The sequence below is a fragment of the Corvus cornix genome, chromosome 7 (genome assembly GCF_000738735.6).
Source record: "Corvus cornix cornix isolate S_Up_H32 chromosome 7, ASM73873v5, whole genome shotgun sequence".
Taxonomy (NCBI): Eukaryota; Metazoa; Chordata; class Aves; order Passeriformes; family Corvidae; genus Corvus; species Corvus cornix.
Window position 1 is genome coordinate 1062724 of NC_046337.1, and position 17088 is coordinate 1079811.

The following is a 17088-nucleotide window of genomic DNA, read 5'->3' on the forward strand; positions in this document are numbered from 1 at the left end:
AGGAGAAGGGGGAAATGGAGGAAAAGAAGGAAAGGAAAAAAGGGAGGAAAAGCAGGGGAAGAAGGGAAGAAGCAGGGGAAAAGGGACAAAAAAAGAGGGGAAAGGGGTGGAAAAGGATGGTTAAAAGGGTGAAAAAAGGGAAACCAAAAAAAGAGAAGGAAAAAAAAGGGTGCAAATTTCCATGAGTTCAGGAGATCAGAGCGAAGTTGTTCCTGGTAAAAAAGAGGGAGGAAGCTTCCTTTGGAGTGGGAGAGATCCATCCCTTGGGAAAGCTGCTCCACTCCCACATTTATTTAGGAATGAGATTTTCATACAAACAGCAGCGAATTAAAACAAAATAATTTTAAAAAATCTTCATTCCAGCTCAGTGAATCCTTTTCATTCCTATTTCCCAGCAGCCAGGGAAGGGCCTGGAGCAGCTCCCTGCCTCGGGAGCTGGGAATTCCTTACCTGTCCTCCTTGATGCGGGCCAGGAGCGGCTCCAGCCAGCCCAGGGTGCACTCGCAGTGGGCATCCAGGAATGTGATCACCTGGCCCTTGGAAGCTGCTGCCCCTCGGAGCCGTGCCCGGATCAGCCCCGACCTCTGCTCCATCCGCAGGATTTTTACGGACACTTCCAGCTTTTTCACGTAATTCTCCAAGGAGGCCTTCAAAAACTCTGCCAAATTTGAGGGGAAAACAGAGGGAAAACGGGATTTTTAGGGAGGTTTTATTCCAAGGTAGTGACAGAAGCTCCCTGCTTGGAGCATCTCATGGGGGTTGGAATGAGAGGAGCTTTAAGGTCCCTTCCAACCCAAACCTGTCCCTGATTCCAGGATAATATCCCAGGAATTTTAAATAAAGCACAACCAGTTCCTTGCAATAACCAGCAACCACAGAATGAAGACACTTTGGGGCAATTTGCTGCTGGTTCAATCCAAAAAATGCCTTTGTTGGATGGATTTCCCCATTGGAGCTCTTTGAATGCTTTTAGGAAAAATGGGAATTACTTGGCTCAAGTCCTCCTCCACCTTCTGGCACAGGGAATCGTGAAGCCACTTAACGAGCAGGGAAATGCAGGAGTAATTAGGGTTCAATTAACGCTCCGTGGGGCAGAACCGAAGGATGGAGCGGGTGCAGCCTCTGTCCCTGGAGCAGCTCTGGGGTGAATTTGCCATCAGTGCCCATTTGGCTGCTGCAGGATCCTTTATCATCCTATGGATTCCATTTAAGGAATCTGATGGGATTCCTTTTCCAAGGAGTCCCAGTTCCACAGGCCGAGTTTGCTTTTTAAAGGCTAGGGTTAAAACAGAAATGAAAAGGCAAAAAAAAAAGTGAGGAGAGAAGGGAATGAAGCCCAAAGAGGAGCTGGAATGAGATGGTCCCTTCCAACCCAAACTGTTCTGGGATTTCATGGAATTGGCTTAGTGGGGATATTCAGGAAAATCTGAAACATGGAATGAGGAGGGTTGAGAGTCAGGAAGGAAAGGATTGACCTTTCCAGGAATACCAAATTAACTGAGCAGGATATGACCCAGAACCTGAAGGGGCTCCAGGAGAGCTGGAGAGGGACTGGGGACAAGGCATGGAGGGACAGGACACAGGGAATGGCTTCCCCGTGCCAGAGGGCAGGGATGGGTGGGAGATTGGGAAGGAATTCCTGGCTGGGAGGGTGGGGAGGGACTGGGCTGGAATTCCCAGAGCAGCTGTGGCTGCCCTGGCAGTGTCCAAGGCCTCGTTGGACAATTGGGATAGTGGGAGGTGTCCCTGCCCATGCTGAGGGGTTGGATTAGGAGCCCTTTAAAGGTCTCTTCCAAGCCAAACTATCCGGGGATTCCATGAATTTTTTCCACACCCTGAGAGGCAGAAGGAGCAGATAACCCAGGAGGCTCAAAGGCCCAGCAAGGGTCATCTCCTGGCACCAAAGCCGCTCTTCTGACTGCCTGGGTTTCGTTTGGTGCTGCTGGTGCTGCTTTCCCTGCCGTGCCTCAGCCGCCCCTTGGAAGCAGAGTGAATCTTGCCAGCGAATCCACTGTGCTTTGTAGTTTAACTTAAGCCTGGCTTGTGCTCACAGCCTCACTGGTGATTGTCTGAGCCATCTCAAGCTCAAGGTTCAGGACACCACAAGACCTTGCGCAGCAGACGGGGTTTTGGGGCGCTCAGTAAACCCCTTGTCAGAGACGGAAAAGAGCTCATGCCTCAAACATCGATACAAAGCTCTGCTCGTTATAAAGAAGCTACAACCCAAGAAGTCTCCCTGAAGAGTGGGACTTTGGACTGAAAGTCAAACTGCTGGTTAGATAAAGGGGAGCACACTGTTCAATCATCCCCGGCTGAGTTTGGGCTGGGGGCAGAGCACAGCTCACAGAAGCCAGGCTTACACAGACTCCCCCCAGCCGAGGGGGGAGAAGGAGGTTTTGGGTGCGTGGTGCAACCTCTGCTCAGAGGCACTGAACACCCATCCTCAGTTACACAAACGGGCCCAGCTGTGGAACCCCCAACCCCACAGGGCACATCCACGGGACTTCCGCGTGAGAGGCAGCCCAGGGGGAGTCACAATCCATCAGAGACCCCCCAAAGGGCTCCCCAGAGGCTTGGCCCCACAGGGCTGCACGTGATGGAACAGACCCAGAGCCCGCGCTGAGGGACTGGCCCCCACCCCACGGGGACATGCCTGGCCATTGCCACCTGGCTCAAGGGTGTACCAAACCCTGGGATCCTACACTGCACCACCAAGAAGACCCACTGGAGAGCACCAACAGGACATTGCTGGGATCCACAGAGTGTTGATATTTTCCTTATTCCGTCCCTGTCACTCTCTTTCTGTCCCCCCACCTATTTTCTACTTCTCTCTCTCTCATATTGACCATCAAATAAAACCCTTACTATTGTCCCTGGCATACGATCTCGCTCGCACCTTAATTCGGGCAGAGGCATTCCTAAGAACCTTAAAACAGGATCACAACACCCCTGTCTAGTGCCAGAGGCCTGGGCAGAGGCAGGAACTCGTTCCCAACCCCCGTGTCCATGGGGAAGCCCCAGGCCCACCTCTCTCGCTGGCGTCATCCACCAGGACGATCTCGGCCAGCAGGCGCGGCGGGGAGCGCTCGATGACGCTGTGCACGGTGCGCAGCAGCGTGCTCCACGCCTCGTTGTGGAACACGATCACCACGCTGGTGTTGGGCAGCTCCTCCGGGTACACCTTGGTCTTGCACCTGCCCGAAAACAGCAGGGAAAAAAAACAGGGGAAGGGGGTTAAGCTGGAGGAATAGACCCAAGGAGATGTGCGGCTTTCCAGGATGGAAAAGGGGCCTGGAAGCAGCCACGGCGCTGCTGCCACATCCAGGGAGTTCAGGGTGATGGGATGAGTTCAGGGGACAAAGTGGAGATAGACTGGAGCTCCAACTGCTCTGCCTCTTTCCAGGCTGGAAAAGGGGCCTGGAAGCAGCCATGGCACCGCTCCAAAGGGGTGGTTCCACATCCAGGGAGTTCAGGGTGATGGGGATGAATCAAGGAGCACACTGGAGATCCAGAGACCGGAATTCCAACTGCTCTGAGCATGAGGCAGGCTGGAAAAGGGGCCTGGAAGCAGCCATGGCACTGCTCCAAGGGGAACCTGCTACATTTCAAAATGCTGGGGATGAATTAAGGAACAAACTGGAGATCCAGACACTGGAATTCCAACTGCTCTGAGGCTGGGGCAGCTTGGGAGGGAAGATTTTCCTTTCCCAAGAGGTGTTTGCTGGATGGAGGAAGGGACACGTGGAGCTGTTGTCACTAAAGCACCTCAGAGCCACTTCCAGGAGTCTCTGAGTCACTTAAACAACCAGGATCAGGAAGGACAGAGACAGCGGGTGTGCCATCACCATTCCTGCTCCCAGAGCCATTCCCATGGATATTTCTGGGAGGTGCAATGGAATATCATCAAAATCCAAGAAAACTTGACTAATCTGGACCCTGAATTCCTTGGCATTCTTGGCTGGGCATGGCCATGCTCCAAGCCTGATGCTCATCACAGCTCCAAGGGCTGGACAGCCCTTTCCAGGAGGGAATTTTCCCCAATATCCACCCTGCCCCTCTCCTGGCCCAGCCTGAGGCCGTTCCCTCTCCTCCTGTCCCTGTTCCCTGGCAGCAGAGCCCGACCCCCCCGGCTGCCCCCTCCTGTCAGGGAATTCTAGAGAGGAAAAAGATCCCTCTGGATCCTCCTTTGCTCCAGCCTGAGCCCCTTTCCCAGCTCCCTCAGGAATTCTCCAGCCCCTTCCCAGCTCCGTTCCCTTCCCTGGACTCCTCCAGCCCCTCAGGGTCTCCTTTGCCATGAGGGGAAAATCAAAAAGTGGGAGAAAATGTGAGGGGAAAGGAAAGTGATGGAAGTTTGGGGAGGGCTCTGCTGCAGAGCTTTTCCTTCTGGATCCTCCTTTTCTCCAGGCTGAGCCCCTTTCCCAGCTCCCTCAGGAATTCTCCAGCCCCTTCCCAGCTCCGTGACAGAGCTTCCCAGTGCCAGCCAGCCCCTGCATTCCCGCTGTGTCCAGGAGCACCTGCCAGGAGCTGGGAGCACATGGATAAAACCTTTCCTGCCCTTCCCCATGATGGTGACTCACACTGGGATTTTCCTAATCCCGAAATCCAGCTGGTGCTGGAGAATGAGGAATCATCACCTGCTCCTCACACGCTCCCTCCCCATCCCCCCACACTCCCTACACTGCTCCCTGATTTTCCCACTCCCACGACGCTGGAACTGCTGTCCCAAAAATCCTGGTTTTATTCCTGTAGAAAATAATTTCTCAGGAATGAATACACATGGAGGAAATTCAGCTGCGGGAATGAGAGCAAAACACCTTTCCCACCATCAAAACCACGGAAATGAGAGTGAAAACCCACCTATTCCCCCTCCTTCCCGCTGGTTGTGGGCAGATCCTGGGATCATTACGGGTTATTCTGGGATTTTCAGAGAATCATGGAATGTTTTGGGTTCAAAAAGGGACTTCAATCCCATCCAGTGCCACCCTGCCATGGCAGGGACACCTCCCACTATCCCAGCTTGCTCCAATCCCTGTCCAACCTGGTCTGGGACACTTCCAGGGATGGAGCAGCCGCAGCTTTCCTGGGAAACCTTTGCCAGGGAACCTCTGAGCTCATCTCACTCTCCCATTCCTGACATTCCAGGCAAGGACCCCACGGATCCATTTCAGCCCTGCACTGTTTCATCACATTCCAGGCACAGCCATTCCCAGGTGGATTCGGCTCCAGGGAAGCTCTGGAGCACACAGGAAATGGCCTGGGATGAGCTGCCAAGGAAAAGCTGAGCTGATTCAGGACGGATCTACCTGGAACGTTTAAACCCTGCCTGTTTTCCCAAAGTTCCCATTCCAGGGCTGAATCCAGTTTAACCCAGCAGCATTCCATTATTTAGGGTATTTACAGGAAAACCAGGAATGTGGGGCACCTCCACATCCTTGAGAAATGGGAAACAGCCACGGATTTTTCAAAGCTCATCCATGCAGACCGAACCCTTCTAATCCCCCTCCCAACCCCCATTTCCAGAGGTCTGTGGGAAAAGCGGGATCCTGGCTGTCCTGCAGATTTTCTGGGAGAAGGTATCCTGGGAAGGAGGTGAGGGCCCTTCCAAGGCAGCCTGAAAAGTCATCCTTGGAAAAAGAATTCCTGCAAAACAGCCCTGAGTTAATCTGGGCTCTTATCCAAACTGTTCCAGCCTTTACTGCAATTCCAAGCCCCTTGAAACCAGGAATAAAGGAAATAAAAATATCCCCTCTGGAATAATTTTCCTATAAGTAAAATCCTTTTTCTCCTCCATCCAGGGATGTCTTGGGGGCCCCTCTGAGGCTGCCAGGGAGGAAAATCTGTTTTCCATGATTTTAACACTAATTAAGGAGCTGACAGCTCCCATTTTCCAATTTTATCTCCCGATCCAAACGGCTGCTCCAAAGGCAGCTGCAGCCCACGTGGGAAACACGGAGGGGAGAACAAGGATTGTGCTTCTGGAAGAGAAATTTTTGATGTTCTCTGAATAAAGGAGAACTTCAACAATCCAAGTGTGTCCATGCCCATGGAAAAAATTCCAGTACTTACGGATATTTCCTGGAGTGACAGGAGTTCTGTCACTGCCACCCCTTATCCATGGAATCAGAGAATCCCAGGATGGTTTGGGGTGGAAGGGACCTTAAATCCCATCCCACCCCTGCCATGGGCAGGGACACCTTCCACTATCCCAGGTTATTCCAGCCTGGCCTTGGGCACTTCCAGGGACCCAGGGGCAGCCTCAGCTTTCCTGGGAAACCTGTGCCAGGATCTCCCCACCCTCTGAGGAAGGAATTTTTTATCCACCACTACTTAGAGCTGGAAAAACCCCAAATCCAACAGGTCCCAGTGCAGGACCAATGGATCAGGTGTGAACATCCCAAAACAAACCAAATTTCCCTCCCCTGAGGGCTGAATTTCAGGAATAACAAATGTTGGTGTCACCTGAAAAATCCAGTCAAGGCTCCCTGCCCTGGAACACGGATCTGAGGGAAGGATTTTCCCAATTAAAGGAAGTTTTCCCAGACATCCATCGCCACCCCTGCCCTGCTCCTTCCCAAGCCTTTTCCCCACCCAGGATCATATCCCAATGTTTCTTCCTTTGGAGAATCCCCACAAAACTCCAGCCCCGTGTTTAACCCTGGCTGCTATTCCCAAAATTCCAATGTTTCTGCTCAGCCCTGGATGTTCCCAAGCACTGGAACACACCCAGGAGACAATTCCAGCTGAAATCTCCAGGAGAAAATCCAATTAGGATGCTCCAGCAATCTGTGGAATGGCACTTGCAGCCTCACTCATCCGGAAAAGATTGAGGATGGATTTCTTCCCTCGCCGGAGAAAATCCTTAGGAATGAAATGAGGCATTTCTCTGGTGAGTTAAGCCGGGTTTAAGGTTTAATCAACAGCTCCTAATTAGAGCTGGCTCTGATTACAATCTCCAGCCTGGCCATTTCCAACAGGACCCCAGCAACCCAGGGACATTCCCTGACAGAAAACTCGGGATGGAATGGGAAGCAAATGAAACCCTTTGTGTGAGATCCCGTTGATCCCATTGATCAGCTGGAATTAAATCAGCCATCCCAGGGCAGGGATACAATGGGAGTCGGTCCTGCTTGGATACAGCAACAGGATGGGGATTTTGTGGGATCCTGATGAGGCAAATCATTCCCACAGAACTTGGAGCAAATTCCATTTGACTCTGGAGCCAGGCTGGGAGAGCTGGGAATGTTCCCCTGGAGAAGGGAAGGACACAGGGAGAGCTCCGAGCCCCTTGCAGGGCCTGAAGGGGCTCCAGGAGAGCTGCAGAGGGACTGGGGACAAGGCCTGGAGGGACAGGACACAGGGAATGGCTTCCCACTGCCAGAGGGCAGGGATGGATGGGAGATTGGGAAGGAATTGTTCCCTGGCAGGGTGGGGAGGGGCTGGGATGAATTCCCAGAGCAGCTGTGGCTGCCCCTGGATCCCTGGAAGTGTCCCAGGCCAGGCTGGAGCAGCCTGGGATAGCAGGAGGTGTCCCTGCCCATGGTCTGGATGAGGTCTGAGGTCTTTTCCAACCCAAACCATTCCAGGACTCCATGTGCTGGTTTAGATGGGATATTAGGAAGAAATCCTTCCCTCTCTGCCCCTGGAAGCATCCAAGGCCAGGCTGGACATTGGGGCTTGGAGCAGGTGGGACAGTGGGAGGTGTCCCTGCCGTGGCAGGGCTGGGATGGAGGGGACTGGAGCTCCCAGCCCATTCCATGGCGCAGCATTCCCGGGATTGCCGGGCTGGCCTCACCCGTCCAGCCGCACGTCGGGCAGGCTGCGGTTCAGGGCGATGCGGTCGCTGGCCATCAGGTTGAACTGGTTGATCTTGAACAGCTCCTTCATCTTCTCCTGCTCCTCCTTGGGAATGAGCACGGCCCTGCCCATCTCCCCAGGGCCTTCCTGGTTCCGGGAAATAACGGCTGGAAAACACAACAGCAACAGGCACCTCGAGCACGTGGGAATTGCATTTATCCTCCAGGCCTTGGGAGCTTTTGGTGTTCCACAAGAAATGCTGGAAATCCAATAACAACCCCCATTTTCCCTGCTCCACTGGGAGCTTTATCCCTCTCTGGATCCAAGAACATCCAGTTCTATTCTAAGATGATTAAAACCCTGGATTTGTTCCCTTCCACCGTCCCCAATGTCCACCCTGGCCTTGGACACTGCCAGGGATCCAGGGGCAGCCCCAGCTGCTCTGGGCACCCTCACAGCCAGGAATTTGTCCCTCATGCTGTTTCCATAAAATCCACAGAGAATCCCATAAGATAAAGGATCAATTTGGCATTCCCATGATGAATCCCACAAAATAAGGGATCAATTTGCCATTCCCATGATGAATCTCTGCTGCTCTGAACTCCACACTGGATTAGCTCAATCCAGAACACGAAGAATTCCAGATTTAATTATCCAGCAGCAATAAATGCTGTCGAGTTGCCAAAAGCATCATTAAAGAGATCATTTCCCTCACAGTATTCCTCAAGATTGGAGTGCCAGCATTCCAAAAAAAAAAAAACCCCAAAAGTTGCTTTTCAAGACTAAAAGCATCCAAATTCCTGGGAAGTTCTGCCAGGAATAGACTTTTGTGTTGTGTGGAGAGCCCAGCCCACACTCAGAGAGCCTCGAGGCAGAACAGCTCAGGAGGAGCGGGGAGGGCTGGAGTGAGAATAAAATCAGCAGCAGAGATCCAAAAAATTCCATTTCTGAGGAATGGGAAATCCTCTTACGGATCCTGGCCGGGGTTTCCAAGAGAAGAGCTGGAAGGGGACAGCAGCTCGGAGATTTCTGTGGCCAAAGCAGGGTGGGAAGAGCCCAGGGCACTGCTGGGATTCTCCTGCAGCAGGGACCCCGAGGGGCTGGAGCGTGGCCAGGGATGGGAATGGAGCTGGGAAGGGGCTGGAGCACCGGGAAAAAAGGGAGGAAGGGGAAAAGGAGAAGGGGAAAAGGGGGAGAGAGGGGAGGAGGGGAGAAAAGGGGGGAGGGAGAAGAGGAAGGGGGAGAAGGGGAATAAGGAGCAGGGGGGGAAAGGGAAGAAAGGAGAAAAAGGGAAGAAAGGGGAACAAAAAGGAAGAGGGGGAGAAAAGGGGGGGAAAAGGAAAAAAGGGGAAAAAACAAAGGGGGGGGAAAAACCAAAGGGGGGGAAAAAACCAAAGGGGAATAAAAAAAATCTGCACGAGGGTGGGACATTCCTTGTGCTCCACCAGGTCCCACGGATGAGAAAATCGGGAATTTGGGAAGGCAGGAGCTGAAGTCAGGGATGGGGGAGGTGGACTCGTATCCAAACAGCAAGAAAAGGAAAACGCAGAGGTTGAAAACGGAATTAAAATCCATTTTCCTGCGGTTTGTTGGATCAGGAGGGAGAGTCGCTCTCCCAGGAGCCGAAATTTCCAAGGATTAAGAACTCGGCTCCTAAATTTAGCAAATGCACCCAAAATCTCAGGACTCCTCCTGCAGCAAATATTTTGGTGCAATAAACAAGAAATCAGTGAAATCTCCCCCTGATTCCACAAAGGAAGCAAAATTCCAACAGAATCCACTGGAGATTAGGGATCCAATTTTTTGTGTTTTCCAAGAGGGAAAACCACCCCAAAATCCCCCTTCACAACACACAGGTATTCCCTAAATCCAAAATATCCTGTTAAGCTCCAAACCCTGGAGCAGCAAATCCTTGGGAAGAGTCTTGAGAGACTCAGCCCAGTTTTATTCACATTCTGGGGAAAAAATTCCAGCTTTTTTTAAAAACTGAGGGCCCAAAGATGAATCCAGGCCCAAACCTGTCCCACCAAACATTGGGAATCCACAACTTTTAATTAGCTAGGAAGAAAAAAAAGGGAATTTGACCGATTTTCAGCCATTTAATCCCTAAAATTCAGGTTGGATTGAAGGGAACATAAAATAAACCCATAATTTAATGACGAAGTGGGATTTCATATTAAAAATATTCAATTTTTAACGACAACAAGTGAATTCCTCCAGCTCAGGATATCAAAACACGGTGCTGACTCCAGAGTTTTCCCAAAATAATTTGCCAAGCTGCTGAATTGGATCTAAAATAATAATTTCTCTGTTTTCTGGTGTGTCACAAGGTGCTCCCAAGGGAATTCTGCTCCTAAAAATCCCCTCCAGCTGATGAAATCTCCAATTATCCCCATTAAGAGCAAGCACAGGGAAGGAAATGAGTGGAAAGCCGAGCCAGGCTTTTTCAGGAATATTTCAGCAGCACATGGGCAGCTTTCCATAAATTCCTGCTGCACGTGGAGAGCTCTGCAGCACCTCAGAGGGGGTGGGAGAGCTGATTCCATGGACACAGGGCTGGATCCATGGGGAAAAACATGGAAAACACCCGCAGGAATTGAAAAATCCTGAGTGAAAATAGGGGAAATCTGGATTTTGTGCTTATTCCTGCAAGTCTGTGAGGGAAAGTTAATTTATAATTTAATTGTATTTAATAGGTATGGATTTAAAATGAAACAGGGGTTTTTATGGGATATTGGGAAGGAATTCCTGGATGGAAGGGTGGTTTCCCCGAGAAGCTGTGGCTGCCTCTGGATTCCTGGGAAGTGTCCAAGGCCAGCCTTGGAGCACCCTGGGACAGTGGGAGGTGTCCCTGCCCATGGAACTGGATGGGATTTAAGGTCCTTTCCAACCCAAACCAGTCTGGAATTCCATCATTTCTCCATTTGCACCAGATTTTCCCACCAAATTCCTAATGGAATTCCTTAAAAAAATTTATTTGGGTCATTTTTTATATATATTTAAAGCAGACCCCACCCTGTGTTGATGGGAGTTTGGAAATCCCTTTGGAATTTCACTTCCATGGGGGTCCAGGGCTTACATTCCATTTTCCCTGAGCCAAAAATGGGAAGAGATGGGGAAGGGGAAGGGGAAAGGACACAGGGAGAGCTCCGAGCCCCTGGCAGGGCCTAAAGGGGCTCCAGGAGAGCTGGAGAGGGACTGGGGACAAGGCCTGGAGGGACAGGACACAGGGAATGGCTTCCCACTGGGAAAGGGGAGATTGGGGTGGGAGATTGGGAATTGGGAATTCCTGGATATGAGGGTGGGGGGGAGCTGGGCTGGAATTCCCAGAGCAGCTGGGGCTGCCCCTGGATCCCTGGCAGTGCCCAAGGCCAGGCTGGACATTGGGGCTGGAGCAGCCTGGGACAGTGGGAGGTGTCCCTGCCCATGGACAGGATTTAAGCTCCCTCCCAACCCCAAGCACTCCATGGAACACAAACTCAGACAAGCCTAAAGCAGCGCTAAGTGCTGCCCATCCCGGGATTTTCCCTGCTGGGAGAAGGCACTGAGGGGCACCAGGGGAGGTGCTGGAAGGGGCGGGAGCGGCACTCACCCCGCAGCGCCGGCAGCAGCGAGCGCTCCTTGCTGTCGTCGCACTTGTTGCACTCGCTGAAGTAGAGCAGCAGGAACACGTCCAGCAGCACCCAGAGCAGCGACGTGGCCAGGACCACCCTGCAGTAGCCAAACCTCCTCATGGCTCCTTGCTGGGAGCTGCTGCGGAGCCCCGGGAGCGGCGCGAGCGGAGCGGGATCACGGCGCCACGGCACAGACCCAGCAGGGAGGCGGAGAGCGGCATCCCACTGCGGGCACAGGGAAAGCAGCGCCCGCTTTGCGGGGATTCCTGGATTTCACGGGTCTGCAGCCACTTACTGGACATTACTGGGCACTGAAAGTTTCGTTTTCCTCAAAGAATGGTTTTTGTCTTTCCTCAGTATTGGGTTTTTATCTTGCCATCTCGTGGCCACCAAAGATTCCTGGGGAAAGGGCAGTGCGGTCACACATCCATGGATTTGGGCTCCTGCCTGGATTAGGGAGTTTGGAAAACAAAGCTAAAGGTGAGGCCTCCATGTCCAGTTCTCCAAGGGCTGGAGCCGGGCTGGGAGAGCTGGGAATGTTCCCCCGGAGAGGAGAAGGATCCGGGGAGAGCTCCGAGCCCCTTGCAGGGCCTGAAGGGGCTCCAGGAGAGCTGCAGAGGGACTGGGGACAAGGCATGGAGGGACAGGACACAGGGAATGGCTTCCCAGTGCCAGAGGGCAGGGATAGATGGGAGACTGGGAATTGGGAATTCCTGGCTGGGAGGATGGGGAGGGGCTGGGCTGGAATTCCCAGAGCAGCTGTGGCTGTCCCTGGATCCCTGGCAGTGTCCCAGGCCAGGCTGGAGCAGCCTGGGATAGCGGGAGGTGTCCCTGCCCATGGAATGGGATTTAAGGTCTTTTCCCACCCAAACCATCCCAGGATCCCATGATCTCCCCGTGGCTGGGATTTGCAATTAGAGGTCTGTAATTACCGACTCCCACTCACCATCACCTGCATTCCGTGCCCAGACTCCGTGTCCTGCTCCAGCCATGCTCCCAAAGCATTCCCTCAGCACTGAACCTCTGGATGATTTTCCAAGTGCCTGGAAAACAAAAAGAGAAGAAAACCCCAATGACTTTTCCGTATTTCCTGAATTATAACAAAATTTTTTATAATTAAAAATCTCTCCTCAGTTTTGTCCTCATTTTAACTTCCTTATCTTAACCCCTCCAGTCTTCATTCCAGGAGTATCCCAAGTGGGATCTTTCCATTTTCCATCCCATTTTAATTCAAGTTCATCAGGGACGGAAGAGCAGGAATGATTTAAATAAATTAAATGAATGATTTATTTCATCATTCCTGCAGCATTTCTGTACCGACTCCTCATTAACAACAATTCCCATCTGTCCTAAATATCAGCCAATGGCTCTTCCTGCTCAGGGATTCCCAGGCAGCGGATTTAAAATTCCAGGAATTGCTGTTCCAGGATAACACAATCCATTTCCACACCAGTCACAGGGAACAGCTCTATTACAGGAAGAAAATCAGGAAGAAAAACCAAATTTCCCAGCAAATCTGTGGATGCTCCATCCCTGGAAGTGTCCAAGGTTGGACGGGGCTTGGAGCAACCTGGGATAGGGGGAGGACTCCCTGCCCATGGAATGGGATGAGCTTTAAGGTCCCTTCCAACCCAAAGCATGCCAGGATTCCATGATTCCATAAAATCCCCTCCTCCAAACCCCCAAAAGGAAGCAGCTGCCCAAAAAATAGGATTTATTTGAACTAAACAGAGCCTGACAGGGTTTGCAGGAAGAGGAGGAAGGGACAAATCCTGAGCTTCTGAGCTCCCACTTCTGGAATAAACCCAATTTAACCCATTATCCTGCAGCAAAGCACAGGGGAACTCCTGCCCCAAACCCTGCAGCTGGGCAGGGCTGGAAGCAGGAAAAGCAGGATTTGGGGATAGGAAATGGGGCAAAATGAGGAATCTGCCAGCCTTTCCTAGAACTGACCCCACAGGATGCTGTGCTGGGGCGTTACGGAGGCTGCAAATCCCAGTGAATGGGAATTCAAGGTTCCAAACCTTGACTGACCTTTGCCATGGATTAAAGATCCCAAGTTTCTGCAGATATAAAACAACTGTCCAGGATTCTTTCTTGTGACCCCACAGAGCCCCTGGTTATCCCCACAGCCACACCTGACCACTGTTTCATTTTCCCCGGGGCTCAAAGCCACAGAATCCATCAGTTCATTCCCTTTCCCAGCTTCCCTGCAAGGTAAAATAAACATGGATACAGCAGAACCCCCCCTCTTGAGCTGCATTTTCCCACCACTGCTGGCAATTTCATTTTTTAGTGGAACTTGGGGTCATTTCTGACTCTTCTGGGGGCTGGAGAGGTGGAAATTGCAGCAGCACATGGAGGGGGTAGGAAATGAAAAGGGGTTCAGAAAAAAACTCAGCATTTTAGGGAATCACAGAATCCCAGACTGGTTTGGGTTGGAAGGGACATTCAGGATTATCCAGTTCCACCCCCAGGGACACCTTCCACTATCCCAGGGTGCTTCAGCCTGGCCTGGGACACTGCCAGGGATCCAGGGGCAGCCACAGCTGCTCTGGCAATTCCAGCCAGCAATTCCCAATTCCCAATCTCCCATCCAGCCCTGCCCTCTGGCACTGGGAAGCCATTCCCTGTGTCCTGTCCCTCCATGCCTTGTCCCCAGTCCCTCTGCAGCTCTCCTGGAGCCCCTTCAGGCCCTGCAAGGGGCTCGGAGCTCTCCCTGTGTCCTTCCCTTCTCCAGGTGAACATTCCCAGCTCTCCCAGCCTTTCTGGCCTCATTCCAAGAGGTCAAAGCCCTTCCATTCCCAAACGGGCACTTCCTGTAAATCCGGATCAGCAGAGCCCTGAGCAGCTCCTTAATCCTCTGTCACTCCTCAGGCTCATCACAAATGAAGTGTCCCAATCCTCAGCAGGACAGGAATAACCTGTGATGGAAATTCCCAAAGAAAATCCCAGAGAAAATCGGAGGAATTGTCCAGTTTACCGCCCGGCTCTTCGACTGACTCAGCAAAGGAGCACAGCTGGAATTCCAGATCCAGCTGCATCCTGGGAATGTGATGAAATCTTCCTAATTAATACCAGAACCACTCTGACCTCAGTGTGGCCCCACAAACCTGTGGAACTCCAGCCTTTCTTGGCCACCTGCATTCCCAGGAATACCAAACCGAGTGCCCACACCCAGGTGCTTGGGTAAGGAAGGGCACAAAACCCAAATCATTGCCAGCATTGCTCCCAAGCCAAATAATCCCGTTTTTATGGGGTGAAACCTAAACCGGGGCTGAACAACATTTCACGAGTCAAAACTGCTTTTAGTGCCACCCTAAACCCACCCTACGACCCTACCGAGGGTTTCCATGAGCTGGGCCTGGCAAAGCTCAGCTTAACCCGAGCTGTGTGACAGGAACAGGCACAGGCTGGGGCAGGGGTGTTCCCCTCCTCCCCTGCCAGATGTGGCCACAGCTGCAGCAGCCCCAGGCAGCTGCAGCAGCACCAGCGGTTGCCTGGCAACAGAGGGATGCTCCTCTGGGTACCCAGACCTGCCCAGTGCCCCCAGTTTGGCCATCACGTCCAGTACTGGGCTGCAGCAGCTTTGGGATTGCTCTCAGGGATTTGTTTTCCCTGCTCCAAGGGGTTCCCAGCCCTTCCCGAAGCCTCCCAGGCTGCCCAGTGCAGCCCCAGTTTGTCCATCAGATCCAGTATGGGGAACCGGGGAGCCCAGCCCGGCTTTCCAGCTTTGGGATTGCTCTCAGGGATTTGTTTTCCATGCTCCAAGGGGTTCCCAGCTCCTCCAGGGAGTGCCACGGGATCATCCAGGAATCCATCCAACCCCAGGGGCCTTCCCACAGGAGAAGGACAAGGAACCCTCCTCCTGTCCCCTGGTCACACCACAAGGACTGAGGAAGAGAAATGAAAACATCCCAGAATCCACGCTGGCTCTCCTGCAGGATGAGAGCTCTCACCAGAGCTCAGCCATGGAAATGGGATCAGAAATATTCCCGGGAATCTGTTATCCTTTGTGCTGCTGGTTTGGTTAAACAGGGAATTAAACCTCACCCACAGCCAGGAGGGGTCGGGAAGTTCTCTGGGAAAAACTCCCAAGCTGGAATAAAATCATTCCCAAATATATTTTTCCACTGAAGGAAGGCAGAATCCTCACGCAGAATTCCCAGCTTTCCCCTCTAATAAATCCAAGGATTGTTCCTCACAGCTGTCCTGGGATTCACCACACAAAAATATTTAAGTGGCACAACAAAACATGGCAAGGAAGGTTTGGAACTCCCCCTTTCCAAGGCACAGCTGGATTTTTAAAGAATCAATTTTTTTAAAATGATAATATAAAATACTATATTAAAATAATCAAATTAAATTGAAATTATTCAATTAAAATCTAATTTTAAATTCTATTTGATCTAAGCCACCCCAAATATAAAATCCACCTTCCAAACCCCACAAATCAGCATTTAATTCCACGAGCAGCTCATTAATTCATGGATAAGGAAGAACTTTTAATGCCAGAACTGTCGAACTCCAATCGGGGAAAGCTCTTTCAAATTTAGTAAGGAATAAAAATGGGGGGGGGGGAAGGGGGAAAAAAGGAACCAGGTACCTTTAGTCAGAGCCACGCAGTGTTTTGCGGTTTCAGAATTAAATTTTCTCTGCCTCTCTCGTCTCCTGAAATTCAATAATAGCCCCATTCTTCCCTCGGGAATGCATTCCCATGACTCAGGAATCCGGGTGGAAAAGCCTCATTAATTCCTCTCATCCCAGAACTCGGGAGGAAAACCTGCCCTGGGTTGGGGGGGCTTTGTTCAGGCCACAGCCACACAATTCCGGGATTCTCCCCAATTCCATCCTCCCAGCACCACATTCCCAACAGCTCCGTGTGTCCAGAGCCACTCAGCTGGAAACGATGGGAAATTTGGGAATTTACCTGGATTTCCCTCTCCTTTAAAGGCCTGGTGCTGTGCTGGCACAGAGCATCAAAAACCTGAAGTCAATTAAAATAGAGATAAACAAAAATCCCTGAATCTTAATGGAATATCACAGAATCCTGGAACGGTTCGGCTGGGACATCAATCCATGGGCAGGGACACCTCCCACCATCCCAGGCTGCTCCGAGCCCCACCCAGCCCGGCCTTGGACACTTCCAGGGATCCAGGGGCAGCCTGGGAACAACCCGATGTTGGGAATCAGCACCCAAGCATGAGAGGACAGCCCCGTTTCAAAACCTCCCTCCTGTTCCTGTTCCCTTCTCCAGGTTTTTCCCTCAAACACAGCCCACCTACAAAAGCAAATTGAAGGATTTTGCTCACCGACCTCCCAAATTCCTCCTTCCCAGGCAGCCCTGGCATCTCCCATTCCCACATCTCCTCCTCTCCCAGGTGAGGCAGGGATTTCCCCCCTCGGCAGCTGCAGAGCCTCATCAAGGCCGATCAGCAGCCACAGCTGCCTCTGGATATTCCCATTCCAGAGCTGGGAGCTCTCCCACGTTCCCGGGGAATTAAAAGCACTTGAGCAGCACTGACAGCTTGGCAGATCCCACCCAGGAGGAGTTTTCCAGCTCCTCCAACACAAGGAAATGTTGGAGAAAGCCAGAGTGACCCAAGGAGCAGGGAAATCAGGGAATAGTCACATTCCCAAGGCTGTCGGAGCGCCAGGAACGTCAGAGCCAGGGTGGGAG

The 17088-nt window shown here is 51.9% G+C and overlaps 1 protein-coding gene across 4 annotated transcripts in view; it reads right to left on the reverse strand.

Annotated features, from left to right (window-relative positions):
- GALNT13 (polypeptide N-acetylgalactosaminyltransferase 13) overlaps nucleotides 1-17088 on the reverse strand; it is a 50840-nt gene that overhangs the window by 28751 nt on the left and 5001 nt on the right. For all 4 annotated transcript variants that reach the window (XM_039555151.1, XM_039555149.1, XM_039555148.1 and 1 more), the window contains 5 exons: nucleotides 12355-12451; nucleotides 11387-11633; nucleotides 7793-7961; nucleotides 3028-3194; nucleotides 451-658 (listed from right to left, as the gene is read on the reverse strand). In XM_039555151.1, the coding sequence (XP_039411085.1) occupies nucleotides 451-658; nucleotides 3028-3194; nucleotides 7793-7961; nucleotides 11387-11633; nucleotides 12355-12366 (803 nt within the window). In that variant the 5' untranslated portion in view covers nucleotides 12367-12451. The remainder of the gene's footprint in view (nucleotides 1-450; nucleotides 659-3027; nucleotides 3195-7792; nucleotides 7962-11386; nucleotides 11634-12354; nucleotides 12452-17088) is intronic.